This window comes from Trichechus manatus, unplaced genomic scaffold (assembly GCF_000243295.1).
Source record: "Trichechus manatus latirostris isolate Lorelei unplaced genomic scaffold, TriManLat1.0 scaffold00105, whole genome shotgun sequence".
In the NCBI taxonomy this organism is placed as follows: Eukaryota; Metazoa; Chordata; class Mammalia; order Sirenia; family Trichechidae; genus Trichechus; species Trichechus manatus.
The window spans coordinates 8,003,835-8,018,757 of NW_004444041.1; the positions used below are offsets into that span (position 1 = coordinate 8,003,835).

Here is a 14,923-nt window from a genome sequence, read left to right on the forward strand (position 1 = left end):
TTATCATGATGTTGCTTATTGATCCAGTCGTGAGGACTTTTGTTTTCTTTATGTTGAGGTGTAATCCATACTGAAGGCTGTAGTCTTTGATCTTCATCAGTAAGTGCTTCAAGTCCTCTTCACTTTCAGCAACACTGAAGGGGCCCAAAGCAGCAGTTAATGAGTGAAGAAGAAGGCAAAAAAAAAAAGGAAAAGAAACTAACTCCCTTCCTTCACTGCGTCCTTCCAAGTCTGAAACAGTCCTCTCAGCTCATTTTATAAATGTATACATTTAAAAAAAGCAGAAGGGAAACACATCAAAATGTTAACAGTGTTTGTCTTCTGGCAGGTGGGATTTTTTTAATCATGTATTTTTAAATTTTTTAGAAATGAACACATTATACCTGTATAATCAGAACAAAGTAGACATAATCAGAAAAAATGAGTGTGTTTTCATAATGACCCTTCAAAAAGTAAATTTGTTGTCTATAAACTAGTATCTATGAGGCAAATAATTCTTCATAAATATGCTCTTATGTGGTATAATTTCACTTGCAACCTTGGTCTCTGTAAGAATTCTCTTATATTAATTTGTTAAATTGGGAATTCAAAATTTATTAAGTCTTCATTAAAATAAATTCTCTCTTAGTAAAAAAAAAAAAAAATAAGTGGCTAGCAATGATTTAATACTGACTGTATGCTGCCCTGGTAACACAGTGGTTAAGAACTATGGCTGCTAACTGAAAGGTCAGCAGTTCAAATCCACCAGCCACTCCTTGGAAACCGTATGGGGCAGTTCTACTCTGTCCTATAGGGTCGCTATGAGTTGGAATCGACTTGACAGCAACTAGTTTGGTTTTTGTTTTTGTTTTGTTTTTTAATATGCTGAGCAAATATCCGAGAAGCTGAACTATATGAAGAAGAACGCAACATCAGGATTGGAGGAGGACTTATTAACAACCTGCATTATGCAGATGACACAACTTTGATTGCTAAAACTGAAGAGGACTTGAAGCACTTACTGATGAAGATCAAAGACTACAGCCTTCAGGAATGGATTACACCTCAACATAAAGAAAACAAAAATCCTCACAACTGGACCAATAAGCAACATCATGATAAATGGAGAAAAGACTGAAGTTGTCAAGGATTTCATTTTACTTGGATCCACAATCAGTACCCATGGAAGCAGCAGTCAAGAAATCAAACAACGCATTGCTTTGGGCAAATCTGCTGCAAAAGATCTCTTTAAAGTATTAAAAAGCAAAGATGACACCTTGAAGACTAAGGTGCGCTTGACCTAAGCAATGTGTTTTCAATCGTCTCCTATGCATTTGAAAGCTGGACAACGAATAAGGAATACCGAAGAAGAATTGATGCCTTTGAATTATGGTGTTGGTGAAAAATATTGAATATACCATAGACTGCCAAAAGAACGAACAAATCTGTCTTGGAAGAAGTACAGCCAGAATGCTCTTTAGAAGCAAGGATGGCAAGACTTCATCTCACATACTTTGGACATGTTACCGGGAGGGATCAGTTCCCAGAGAAGGTCATCATGCTTGGTAAAGTAGAGGGTCAGTGAAAAAGATGAGACCCTCAATGAAATGGATTGACACAGTGGCTGCAACACTGGGCTCAAACATAATGAGGATTGTGAGGCTGGCGTAGGACCAGGCAGTGTTTCATTCTGTTGTTCGTGGGGTCGCTATGAGTTGGAACCGACTCGACGGCACCTGAGAGCAACAACAGCAATGGGTCAGTCACTTTATATTCATTAATTCTAATCTTCACAATAATGCAGCAAAACAGATTGTATTATCCCCATTTTAAAAATAAGGAAGCAGGCACTCAAAGAGGTAAAGTTGCCTAGGGCCACTGTGAGCTAGTAAGCAAAGGAGCCAAGGTTAGTACCCACATTTGTTTGATTCTAATCCCATGCTATACCATGTTGCACAAGTGTTTCCAGATAATATATGTGTCCTTTGTCCACTTCTGTGTTTGTTATTTAATGGAATAGGAAGAAAACTTTTGGCCCACACACTCAACTTGCACAGAATTGGTGCACAGAATGGATTAGTCATAATCTTTGGTTTATAACACATTCTCATTGTTGATCTCTACATAACTTTATTAAGATTGTTTGTTTAAAATAACAATAAATACAACTCAACCCACTGCCCAGCCCAACAGCTAGAACATTACCAGTAACTTACCTCTGTGCTTCTCCCCATCTCACCCATTTACCTTCTCGTAAGAAATAATCACTTTCCTATATTTTGGATATATTACTAATACATAAGGAAGCCCTGGATGGTGCAAATGGTTAGTGCACTCAGCTGCTAACTGAAAGGTTGGAGGTTCTGATCTACCCAGAGACGCCTCCAAAGAAAGGTCTGGCAATCTACTTCCAAAAAATCAGCTATTGAAAATCTTATGGAGCACAGTTCTTCTCTGACACATTGAGTCACCATGAATTGGAGTCAACTCAGTAGTAACTGGTCAGTAATATATAAACAGATGTTCAATGTAAAACTTTAACAGTAAAGAGGTAGAAATTGTCCTTCACCCCATCCTCAGTCCCACTGCCCTCCTTAAAGTTAACCACTGTTAACCATGCAGGTCTTTTTCTGTGCATTTGCATTTATACAGGATGCATATGCACATTGTACATACATATAGTCAAATAGATACACACATCTATACATTTTTAATATAAATAGAATTATACTATATGTATTGTTCTGCAACTTGATTTCTTTTACACCAAACAATATTTCTTAGAGGTCTTTCTCCACAAGATAAGTCTATGGAGCCAAATTCCCTAAAGTTTAATGATATGTGAGAGCAGTGTTTGTAGTTATATCACATTGTCTGCTTTGGTTCCACAACCTTCAGGGGACCTTGGCCACTGTCTTCAGGTTCCTCCATTTGAACTAAATACGCATGGTATCTGGAGATAGGTCCTATACCTCAGCATGTAACAAAACCCTTTACATAAAGCCCAACAAATATTTATCTGTTAAATGATTAACATTTGTTAAAATTCTGTCGTTTACTTTTCCTTCAATTAAAAATACTAATGTAGTTTGCATACAAAAGTAATTACACCTAATCCTTGCTTATCAGCTATCTCATTATCCGACATTTCAAATTTACAATAGTAAAAAATCTACTATCCTACTATTTTTTGCACTAAGGAGACAGCAGGCATGGTGGCAGCGGCTGAGGAGTGTCCCCTCTCTCGAGGGTCTCTCTCTGGGAAGCTGGGGCATGCTGCCCCACGCCCACTGCTCTCTCCTGCCGGTGGGGGCAGCAGGTCCAGCTGCCATGGGTCGGCCTTCTCCGTGGCCATGACCTCCGGGCTGATGCACAGGCAGCGCTGAGCCAGCAGGTTCTGGCTTCCCAGCTCCTATGCGGCCTGAGTCTTGCAGCTCAAAATTGCTATAGGCTGAGAAGGGAGGAAAGAAAGAGGCATCAGAGAGGGTGTTTGAAAGAAATGCCTGCGAGCATCCCAAAGTGAGCCAAACTGGGTCTGAAGCTTCTGTCTCAGTGGGGTCAGACGCGCAGGGACCAGGCTCCCAGTGCCCTGGCAGGAAGCCTCAAACCTGCCTCGCTGACTCACCAAGTCCAGAGGGCAGAACAGGCTCTGAGACTGTGAACAAAAGGCTTGCAGGGATGCAAGTGGAACCCCAGAGGTGGCTTTGTGAAGGAAGTTCTGACCCCACACGGGAGGAAGGTGAAGTGGTTAAGCCATGGGCCCACCAGTCACACAGGCCAGCTTTATCCAGCTTTGTCTCCTCCAAGCCTCCTCTTCTGGACTCATCACAGTGATGAGCACATCAGTAAATCCTAGCTGTTATTATTTCTATAATCCTATTTTCTAAATTAAAAAAAAAAAATTGGACAAATGGATGGTCTGAAACTAGAAAAAAAAGTCTTCCATTTTCCCGTAACCCAGATTTTCACATTAACAGCCTGGTCTCTGGAACCTAACCAGTTGATAAGTGAGGAGTGAGTGTATACTCTTTCAATGATGAAACTAAGACTTTATTCAAGCACATAGTTACAGCAAAGAAATATTGTCTTTAAGTGGCAGATATAAAATTTACTGAGATGTAGTTTCCAGGCTCTGCACTTTTACCCTTATTTTTACTACTGGCTGTTTATTTGACTCATTGTGTAAATACTTAATTTTCTGAGATTTAAACAGGGCTTCTGAAAAACTTTGACCCTTCCTGAACAACATGTTATCCTCTTCCTAATGTTTCCTCACATGACCCACTTGTATTAATCTTACTGGAAAAACTAATAAAAAATAAGAGAATTATCTTTTTCCTGGCCCATGGTAGATTCAGTTGTAGAGCCAATGTATTACCTTTATTTGAATGTCATTATTGGAGGTATTGTATAAAAATATGAAGGTAAAATGCTTTCCCTGTATAGCAGAGTTCGTCAGAAAAAGGTAGGATGTTGAATATATTTCTCCCTTACAAGAAGTTGTTTGAAAAACTACTATTTGGAAATGAAGAGGAGATAGGTTTCTGACACGTGTAGTTCTTTTACTGCAGCTTAAAAAAAAAAAAAGTGCGTAGTAGCTAAAATGCAAATTTAACCCTGATAACTGCTTATTTGTGGTTCTACTCTGTATAGATATGACGTTGTATCTACATATAATATGACATTATATTTCAAGTCAGAGCATCTATCTGGTGATCCTAGATCAGTAAATATGAAGCATATAAAATACTTTAATGTTCTTGTATTAAGTGGAGAGGGAGGTAGAAAGCAGCCTTTTTTGAATACTATGCATACTAAGTACTTTTCATTTTTTATACCATCCTTGCAAAGAAAGAGTATTTTCCTCATTTTTATAAATGAAGAAACTGAGACTTGAAGCAATTCCCTTGTTAGAGTGAAATTACCTTTTTATGCATTTGTCTCCCATATTAAGCTCTATGGTCTCTGTAGGAGGAGCCCATGTTATTTTGTCATTTGACTCTAGTTCCTAAAAAAGTGTCTGTATATAATAAATGTTCAGCAAAGTTTATTGGTCTGTGAAAGGTAATTTGCCCTTGTTCCCTGTGATCCTAAAGGGGTGGAACTATGACCAGGAATCGTAATTGTATAAAGGCTGATTCAGTTTAGTAAGCCTTTCTTTCAAAAGATTAAGGCTATACTTTTGGTGATGAGGAAGGCAATCCCTAATATGGGTGAAGTCAGTACAACTTGACCAAAGTAAATAAAAACACTAAGAAGTACCTGAGAAAAAGGGACAATTTCGGTAAATGCTGTAACATACAGTGTTGCAACAACAGTAAAAACAACCAAAAAATATGCATGTGGTTACGTAGGTAGATTTGGATACAAATGTGTATAGGAAGGCATATGAGAGTAAATGCATGTGCACGTATAAGAATATCTGTAGGCGTAAGTATAAACATGTTTTTCTGTGCTGCATATATATCCACGTATATAACAAACCACATGGGGGGCACAGTTACGGAGGCTTCCTACATATATCCAAATAACTCAAGGGTTTGGTTTACTGGTCAGAAGGCTTGGGACCATAGTCTTGGGGGACAACTTAGTCAATTGACATAACATAGTTCACAAAAAGTCAATGTTCTACATCCGAATTTGGTGAGTAGCGTCTGGGGTCTTAAAAGCTTGCAAGCGGCCATCTAATATACAGCTATTGGTCTCTACTCGTATGGAGCAAAAGAGAATGAAGGAAATTAAAGGCTCTAAGAAAAAGCTAGTCTACAGGACCAATAGCCCACATGAACCACAACCTCTTCAAACCTGAGACCAGAAGAACTAGATGGTGTCCAGCAACCGCTACCGACCATTCTGACCAGGGACACAATAGAAAGTCCCAGACAGATTAGGAGAAAAATGTAGAACAAAATTCAAATTCCTAAAAAAGACCAGACCTACTAGATCAGTAGAGACTAGAGGGACCCCCAAGACTACTGCCTTATGATTCCCTTTGAACTTGGAATTAAAGCTATTTCTGCAGGTCACATTTCAGCCAAATAATAGATTGGCTTATAAAATAAATAATATCACCCATGAGTAATGTGCTGCCTTAAAAAGTTAACTATATATAAAACTAAATGATCAACAGTTCCCCAGAAGCAAAAATGAGAAGGCAAGGAGGGGAAGGAAAGCTAGATCAGTGGAAACAGAACAAACAGAATGAAAATAATGAGAAAGCTGATGCATTGTAAAAATTGTAACCAATGGCATGGAACAATTTGTATAAAAATTGTTAAAGAGGAACCTAATTTTGTACGTAAACTTTCACTTAAAACAATAAAAAGCATTATAAAAAAAAAAGATTAAGGCTATATAAAAATTAAACTGCCTCCTTGGTTTTTAGTGAATAAGCAAAGGCCAGACAAGCATACTGCTGGGATGCCAGAGCTCTTTTCCATTGTACCACACTGCCTCTCTAGTCCTTATTTCTTCAAGGAATAGGTTAGGAAACGGTACTGCATTTGTATTAGTATCTTTGTAGTAGTCTTAAAGATTCCCAAGGGGCATTCCACTTATAAATCAATCCTTGTTTAATGTTTCTGAGTTTAGGGTAATTGTTGTCTCACGATATGTGAATTACCTTCTGAAATAAGCAGACAGTAAGTATGTTGAGGTCAGGGGCTCAACTATATTACTTAATCCTCACTCATATTCTATAATTTTGCTATTTAGTGATCCTTAATTTGGACATTTCATGGCATACTGATCATATTTCCTTATAAGTATATCCAGTGATAGATTGGTCCATATACCACAGGGGAAAAGATCATGGGCTTTGAAGTCACTCAGATGACAGTTTTTATCCCAGCTTTGCTGTCTACCACTCATGTAATCTTGAGCAAATTATTTAACCTCTCTTTGCCTCAGTTTCCTCATCTCTGAAATGGAGGTAATGATCTTTCTTACTGGGTGGTTTTGAAGATGAAAGTTGAAATGAGACAACATACAAAGTGCATAGTACATGATAAACATTAGACTGTGCCTCTATTCATTATCTTGACAGTCTGAAATGATGAGTCAGGTCTATGAAGAGAAAGTTGATTAGGATACATGTACTCTTGAGCTTGATACTAAGTACCCAACAAAACAAGATACCAGATATGAAGGATGAGGCTTATCAATAACATGTGGAAAAAGCATACGGAACCTCAGTTGATTGTCTGCTCTGACTGAGCCAGCCATTCTGTGGCAGCCAAAAAAGGTTATAAGTATAGCATCCAGATCTGCTGTGGTCACAATGTCTCAGAATATTATATTTCATTTTGGACATGACAGTTTAAGAGAATCAGAGTCTGCTAAAAGAAGCACAACCAGAGTGATGAAGGAACAGGAGCCCATGCCATAGGAAAAGTAGATGAATTGAAAAGGTTTAGCATGGGATGTGTGTAGGGGAGTAGGGTGGGGAAAGAAGGTTGGAGTGATAAAATAAGTATCCATTTCTAACTATTATTATGTTGGACTTGTTTCCTGTGAATCTAAGGAGGTGGAACTGTGACCAGGAATGGAAGTTATATGGAGACAGATTCAATTTAGTAAGCCTGTCTTTCAAAAGATTAAAGCCATTTAAGAGTTAAACTGCCTCCCTTGGTTTTTAATGAACAAGCAAAGGCCAGACAAGCATACTGCTGGGATGCCAGAGGGAATGGAATTCATCATCACTTCTGATTGGTGGTTGGACTAGAACCAGATGATATTTTTGTAATTTTATGTACAAATTATGGGCTATTTGCAATTCAGCGTACAAAGAATATGTACAAAGAGTGTGAAGATCCAACCAATTCCTTGTCTCTGTAGAGCTTGCATTTTCATTGGAGGAGCAATACACATTTCAGAAGTTTAAGACAATACAAGGATGAGGTCATGAAAGAATGCTAGAGAGCTGATTATGTGTGATTGATAAATGAATGGCAGAAAGGAGTGGCTTTCAACCTTGTGCATCTTGTAAACCACCAGTCACTCTCAAAGAACCTGGGTGCCATGATAACAAAAAAGACATTTTTATGTGTTTGTAGGTGATTATATTGATCACTTATATTAAATGTCAAGGGTTTAAAACTTAACAGTATTACCAAAACTTATTAAATAAACTTTCTAGGGGGCAGAATATATGAGAGTGTAGGTACTGCATTGAAATTTCAAGGTTAGAACTAAGGTGACTGAAGATTGCAAGAGGATAAAGTTATCTTATAGATTCATAAAATTTATTCCACTTTGGCTATTATGGCTACCAGGCCTAGGACAACAAAAAAAAACAGTATTTGGTAAAATTGGATCATCTACTTGAACATCTTCAGCTGGATGTCATATGTGGTTTATCAGTGAGGATTGGGAATGGGAAGGAATTAAGTGTTATATCATTTATCATCAGCTCTTGGTTAGCATGGACTCTAGAAAAGCCCAAAGAACAAAACTTTTGCAATATTCATCCTCAGCAGCTAATCCATATGGTACATGTAACCCTAAAGTGGGGATGGACACCTCAGACTGGAATAATTTGATGATGCTTAATGGTCTAGCCATGAGAGTCCTCCAACAGAGTCCACTTGTTCACCAGCCAACTTCTGAGTATCAGTTGGCTTCCTCTCTTAAAGTGCCTATTGAGAACGTACTTGTTATAATTATTCATTGGAGGGACAATAGATAGCAGTCTGAAAATCTTTTTATATTTTTCTGAAATACCAAATAACACAGTTTTAAACAGTTGGATGTCTCTTTCCTCATCAGTAAAATGTGGAAAATCTCTATAAAGAGTTTCCTACTTCCAAAATTCTGTAGAGTTATAAAATTAGTTTAGCCCTGAAGAAAACATTGAAATTATTTTACCTGGATGTAGTAGAAAATGTTTAATGACATGGTAAGGATGGTCATTTCATTGTTAAAAATTTTTTAAAGAGTTTAAGAAAGATGTATACTTTGATCACATATGTGTATGAATATAAGTACACACATATGCATATATAAATTAGATATAGTACTGTATTGATTTTTGATTGGTTATTATTATCTGTGGGTTGTAAGATACAGGCAATTTTTGTTTCCCTTTTTTGCTCCCCTACAATTTGTAATTACTTGGATTAATTTTATAATAGGAAATAGCATATGAATCTGGGAAAATAAAGTGTCTTTGTTTTGTGAATTATTTTAATTCAGCACTCTGTGAAATCTAATACACTGAAGGAAGATCCAACAAGAGACCTGAAACAGCTTCTCCAAGAGTTGAGAAGTGTGATCAATGATGAACCCTCTGTGCCTCTGAGCAAGTCTGAGGATGATGGGAGAACACCATCTCTAGGAGGCCTGTACGTGGCTGTGTAAGACTGACATGTCCTTCAGAATGGGAAAGCTTCTCTCATGAGTGGTTTGCTGTTAGGTTTTCCACGTGTTACTCTCAGGGAGGTTGAGGTTTAAATAAATTTGAAGAGTGTCTGATATTACCAAGAAAGACAATGTGAGAGTGGAAGAGTTCAGTAAAAGTAAAACAACTTGACATCAAAAGAAAATAGTATAGTCATTTTATTTAGATAATAGTCAGTGCAAGATGGTACCCAGAGTTACATGTGTATGGTAATTTATAATTCTCACAAGAGAATTATCTTATTTGATTATCACAACAGCCCTTTAAGACAAGCAAGGCAGGGTTTATTTATCGCATTTTACAAATGAGAAAAAACAAGTTTTTAAAGGTTAATTGACTTGCCTGCAGCCATACAGTTCTAGTTCTAAAACTAGAACCCTGGGAAACTACATCATCCTCCAGGTATAACCAGTAGGAAAGGCCTTGGTTCTCTAGGTATTCATGCCAATGATTTATGCCAAATTAATAAAAGGACAGATCCAAAAAGGATTCAGCCAGTTTACCAGCTCTTCCCTATACAAACCTGCAGGAAGCAATGAAATTTTCATTTTTTTTTTCTTTTACTGTGTATTATTATTCAGATTAACTTGTCTTAAAGCATTTTAATATGATATATTGTTTTTTAGTTTAGTGTTATAATTGTTGTAATATTTATGTTTTGATTATACAGCAAATATCTAAAAGTAATACTTTCTTAAATAATATTTACATGTAAACAATCTCCAGTTCCGTAAAATGTTCAGTTAGTGTAGATTAACCCCAGGTGCCAAAATATTAGCTAGATTTGTCTAATTGTTATTAATAGTAGTATTAATATTAATAGCAAAATATTAGTAACAGCCCAGTTACCTAGCACAACACTGCATTCTCTGAATCACTTAATTTCAGAAATGCTTTATTGGCTACTCCCTCAAAGAATACTTATATTTGCAAGGCACTTTTCTTTTTGTCATAACTCTATAATATGCCTTCTAAGCCAGGGTAGTAGTATTAAGCTCATTTGACAGATGAGGAAATGTAGGCATAGGCTGTCCTGTCTCTTCCTATCAAAGAGGCAAAGCCAAAAGTAAAAATGAGAGCTCCTGGCTCCCAGCACAAATCATTACAGAGATTATCATGGCTTCCCTGATCGGGTTTCTATGACCTCAGCCACTACTTATTGGCTTGAGCTATACTGGACTATAATGAACATGAATATATTTGGCTCCTGCCTTTAGAAAGTTTATGTTAATTTGCAGTAACCCTACAAAAGAGCTTGTCACCAACATGGAAGGAAAGCATTTCTAAGGCCTACTGCAGGGGTAGCACTTTGCAAAATTTGCTTGGAGGCCTAAAATCTGCTAACAAAGGCTTAACGAAGACTTAACTACATGTGAGCAATTGACTATTCTAAAAATACGTGAGATCTGGAAGTTGTTCTTTATACAATTAACTGAGAGTCATGTTTGTCTATACAGAAATGATAGAGTAAGAGATTGCATCACTGAATCAAGCCTGAGAGCAGAGATATGCCATAGGTAAGAATAATCTGAGATTCTGAATCTAATTAATTGTTCATGAATTTCATATGTGGCTGGGTAATTTAGGAATTCTGTTTGGACAGTTTGCAAGAGAATTGATGAGCATATTGGGTTCATTGAAGGAAAATTGTTACATTGTCTAATTGAAAGTAAAGGGGATGCCAGTGGAATCTAAAATAATTTAACCAAAAAAACCCAAACAAGTTGCTGTCAATTCCAACTCATAGCGACCCTATAGGACAGAGTAGAACTGCCCCATAGGGTTTCCAAGGCTGTAATCTTTAACGAAGCAGACTGCCACATCTTTCTCCCACGTAGCAGCTGCCAGGTTCAAATTGCCGACCTTTTGATTTGCAGCCAAGCACTTAAACACTGCACCACAAGGGCGCCTTAAAATAATTTACTTTCTGGAAATCAACTTCATAGGAGTTTTTGCTTGTTTTAATTTTTTTTATGCTGACTTATATAAGGATATTTATATGGTGCTGGTGATGGTGTCGTTAGGTGCCGTTGAGTCAGTTCCAACTCATAGCAACCCTATGTACAACAGAACGAAACACTGCCCAATCCTGCGCCATTCTCACAATCACTGCTGTGTTTGAGCCCATTATTGCAGCCACTGTGTCAGTCCATCTCATCGAAAGTCTTCCTCTTTTTTGTTGACCCTGTAACTTACCAAGCATGATGTCCTTCTCCAGGGACTAGTCTTCTGATTATATGAGACGAAGTCTCGCCATCCTCGCTTCCAAGGAGCACTCTGGCTGTACTTCTTCCAAGACAGACTTGTTAGTTCTTTTGGCAGTCTGTGGTATATTCAGTATTCTTCACCAACACCATAATTGAAATGCATCAGTTCTTCTTTGATCTTCCTTATTCATTGTCCAGCTTCATTTGATTTCTTGACTGCTGCTTCCATGGGCATTGACAACTTCAGTATTTTCTCCATTTATCATGATGTAGCGCACTGGTCCCGTTATGAGGATTTTTGTTTTCTTTTGTTGAGGTGTAATCCATACCGAAGGCTGTAGTCTTTGATCTTCAACAGTAAGTGCTTCAAGTCCTCTTCACTTTCAGCAAGCAAGGTTGTGTCATGTGCATATCGCGGGGTTGTTAATGAGTCTTCCTCCAACCCTGATGCTGCGTTCTTCTTCATATAGTCCAGCTTCTCAGTTTATTTGCTCAGCATACAGATTGAGTAAGTGTGGTGAAAGGGTACAGCCCTACACCTTTCCTGATTTTAAGCCATGCAGTATCCTCTTGTTCTGTTCGAACAACTGCCTCTTGGTCTACGTACAGGTTCCGTATGAGCATAATTAAGTGCTCTGGAATTCCCATTCTTTGCAAAGTTATCCATAATTTGTTATGGTCCATGCAGTTGAATGCCTTTGCATAGTCAATAAAACACAGGTAAACATCCTTCTGGTATTCTCTGCTTTCAGCCAAAATCCATCTGACATCAGCAATGATACCCCACATTCCACGTCCTCTTCTGAATCTGGCTTGAACTTCTGGCAGTTCTTTGTTGATGTACTGCTGCAACCATAGCATATCAAAAATGGAAGAACTTTTTCTGCATTTATACTTATTTACAATAGCTTATATAAGTTCCTTGAGAGAAGAGTGGCACAGAAATTGTAACACCTCAATACAGGATTATAAGAACCTACTGAAAAGAGTCCTGTTTTCATCAATAATTTAGTATAGCTAAATTTTTTAATGAAATCATTTTAAAATAAGTGTATAAGGAAGTGAAATCCATAACCTGAAATAAGACTCTAAACAAAGACAGTTCTTAGAACTGACTTAAGCCCAAAAGCAGGGGTGCGGGGGTTGTGGAGAGGAGCTAATATTAACTTGTCATTCATGGAAGACACACAGGCCACTGCCTGAAAATCTGCGGTAGCTCCTCACTGTCTCCTGCATTAACTACATGGTCCCTCAGTCTGACATTGAAGAATCTTCCTAACTTGTCACCAGCCTGTTTTTACTCCTGCATTATGTTCTAATCAAACCAGACTGCTGATTCCTAAAATAAGTTCATTCATTTTTATCTTCAAGCTTCTCTCCGTCTGGAAGATCCAGTGCCTCATCCTCACTCTTTAATCTATCTGTCCAAAAGTAAAGTTCAGAGGAACAGTTTTGTTTTATTATTAATACTTATGATCTAGCTAGCTAGCTATCAGATGACATCAATTCACCCTGTAAGATTAAATTATTTTTCTGACAAACCTTCACTGCATTGGTAAGAAAATACCATTATGTTATCTGTAATTTCTCCCACCCCTCTGTTAACAGAAGCAACAACTCATTAAGGGACTCCACTGAAGGCAGCAAATCAAGTGAAACTCTTAGCAGGTAAGAAATTATCTTGTCAGCCCTGGTTTTCAAAATGTCCTCCTTACTATGGTTCATTCATTCATTCAAGGATTTTTACTGCCCACGATACGCAGTATGCTGTGCTAGGCCCTGGGAATCTAACAGTGAACAACACAGATATGAGCCCTTGCCTCAAGTTGTTTACTGTTGAAAGGTCTGTATGTTGACTACCTGGGGGGAAAAAAAACTTATTATTACCTTTTCTATTTTCACCAGCTATAAAAAATGCCAAAAGAAAATGAAAATGATTTCTGCTGTTTAAGTTCCAGTTAGGCAACGGCTTATTCATTGCTGTAGCTTCATCATCAAGCACAATGCCTGCCACATAGTAATCTTTGAATCATTTGTTTAGTGAATGAATTAAGACAGTATTATAAATATTTTCTAACTGTCTCTGCTACTTGATCAATATAGAGTGAATTTGAATCTTTATAAACAAATCTTTTTCTTAGCCTAAAATTGAAGAGAAGGCTTTGATTTCCTTCCCACCTGCGTGTATAATACTATATTGTACCTATTAATAACAGCAAATATTTACTACATATTTTTATTCTTACTATTTTCCAAGTGTTTTAGACTTATTAAGTTTATCTAATCTATAAGGTAAGGATCATTATTCCTGTGTGTAGATTAGGAAATGAAGACTTAGATTGCTTAAGCAACTTGCCAGGATCACACAGGTTTTAAATAATGGAGGTCAGATTTGAACTCAGGTCTAGCTGGCTCCTGAGCTCATGCACATGATCACAAGCATGTACTGCCACTGAACTCCCTGGGAAAGGGCCCAATCCCGGGGATGGGGCAGAGAAGAGCTACTTCCGTGAGATAACCAAAGCTCTGCTAAAGAGTTTCTCCATGGCTAGAAAAATATGTTGTCACATCAGAGAGATTGCAGACATGTCAATAGCAGTGCTAGTCTGGGCTGGTGGTACAAGCTCTCGAGTTCTCAGGCAGGCTTCCTTCAGCAATGATGTGTTTGTAAAGAGGGAGAATAGTGGAGGAAAGATGGGATCTAACCCCATTGTGCACTAAAACTGGGAAAAGAGACTTTAATAGAAGCTCTGAAGAGTATGGAACATACTAGAAAATAAAAAAATGCATATGAATGTTCTGTACTATGAAAAACTGCCCATTTTTTAAACTCAAACTTAAATGGCATGAGAAAGACTACTGAAATTGCTGTTTTACTGCAACATTTCACTATAATCGCAGCACTTCTCTTTAATCAACATCTTAATGTTTCTTACTCTATAAACTTTTGTAGCTGTATAAGCTAAATCAACAATTATAGTGCAGAGCGGAGCAAAGATGGCAGCCTAGTCAGATGCACTAGGGCATCCCTCTGCAACAAAGAACTGAAAAACCAAGTAAAACAGGTACAGATGTCAGTCCTGGAACCCTGAATCTTAAATGAAGGAATAAAGTAACTCTCAAGGATAAAACAAAACTAAAAGATTTACAACAGGGAATCAGAGACAACAATGTAAATGTAATGTAAATGTAAATGACAACAATGTCAGAACAATAAAAGGAGGAATAAACAGTATAGGTATAGAACTTCCAAATGGAGAGGAAGTCCAGACAATATCAAGTAATAAAAGACTGGTTCAAACTTAGGAAGAAAGAGATAAATTTCAAGGTAACCACAAAG

General features: G+C 37.6%; 1 protein-coding gene across 3 annotated transcripts in view; it reads left to right on the forward strand.

Moving 5' to 3' along the window:
- CCDC158 (coiled-coil domain containing 158) overlaps positions 1-14,923 on the forward strand; it is a 79,861-nt gene that overhangs the window by 52,028 nt on the left and 12,910 nt on the right. For all 3 annotated transcript variants that reach the window (XM_012557493.1, XM_023737628.1, XM_004383126.2), the window contains 3 exons: positions 9,172-9,320; positions 10,834-10,893; positions 13,192-13,251. In XM_012557493.1, the coding sequence (XP_012412947.1) occupies positions 9,172-9,320; positions 10,834-10,893; positions 13,192-13,251 (269 nt within the window). The remainder of the gene's footprint in view (positions 1-9,171; positions 9,321-10,833; positions 10,894-13,191; positions 13,252-14,923) is intronic.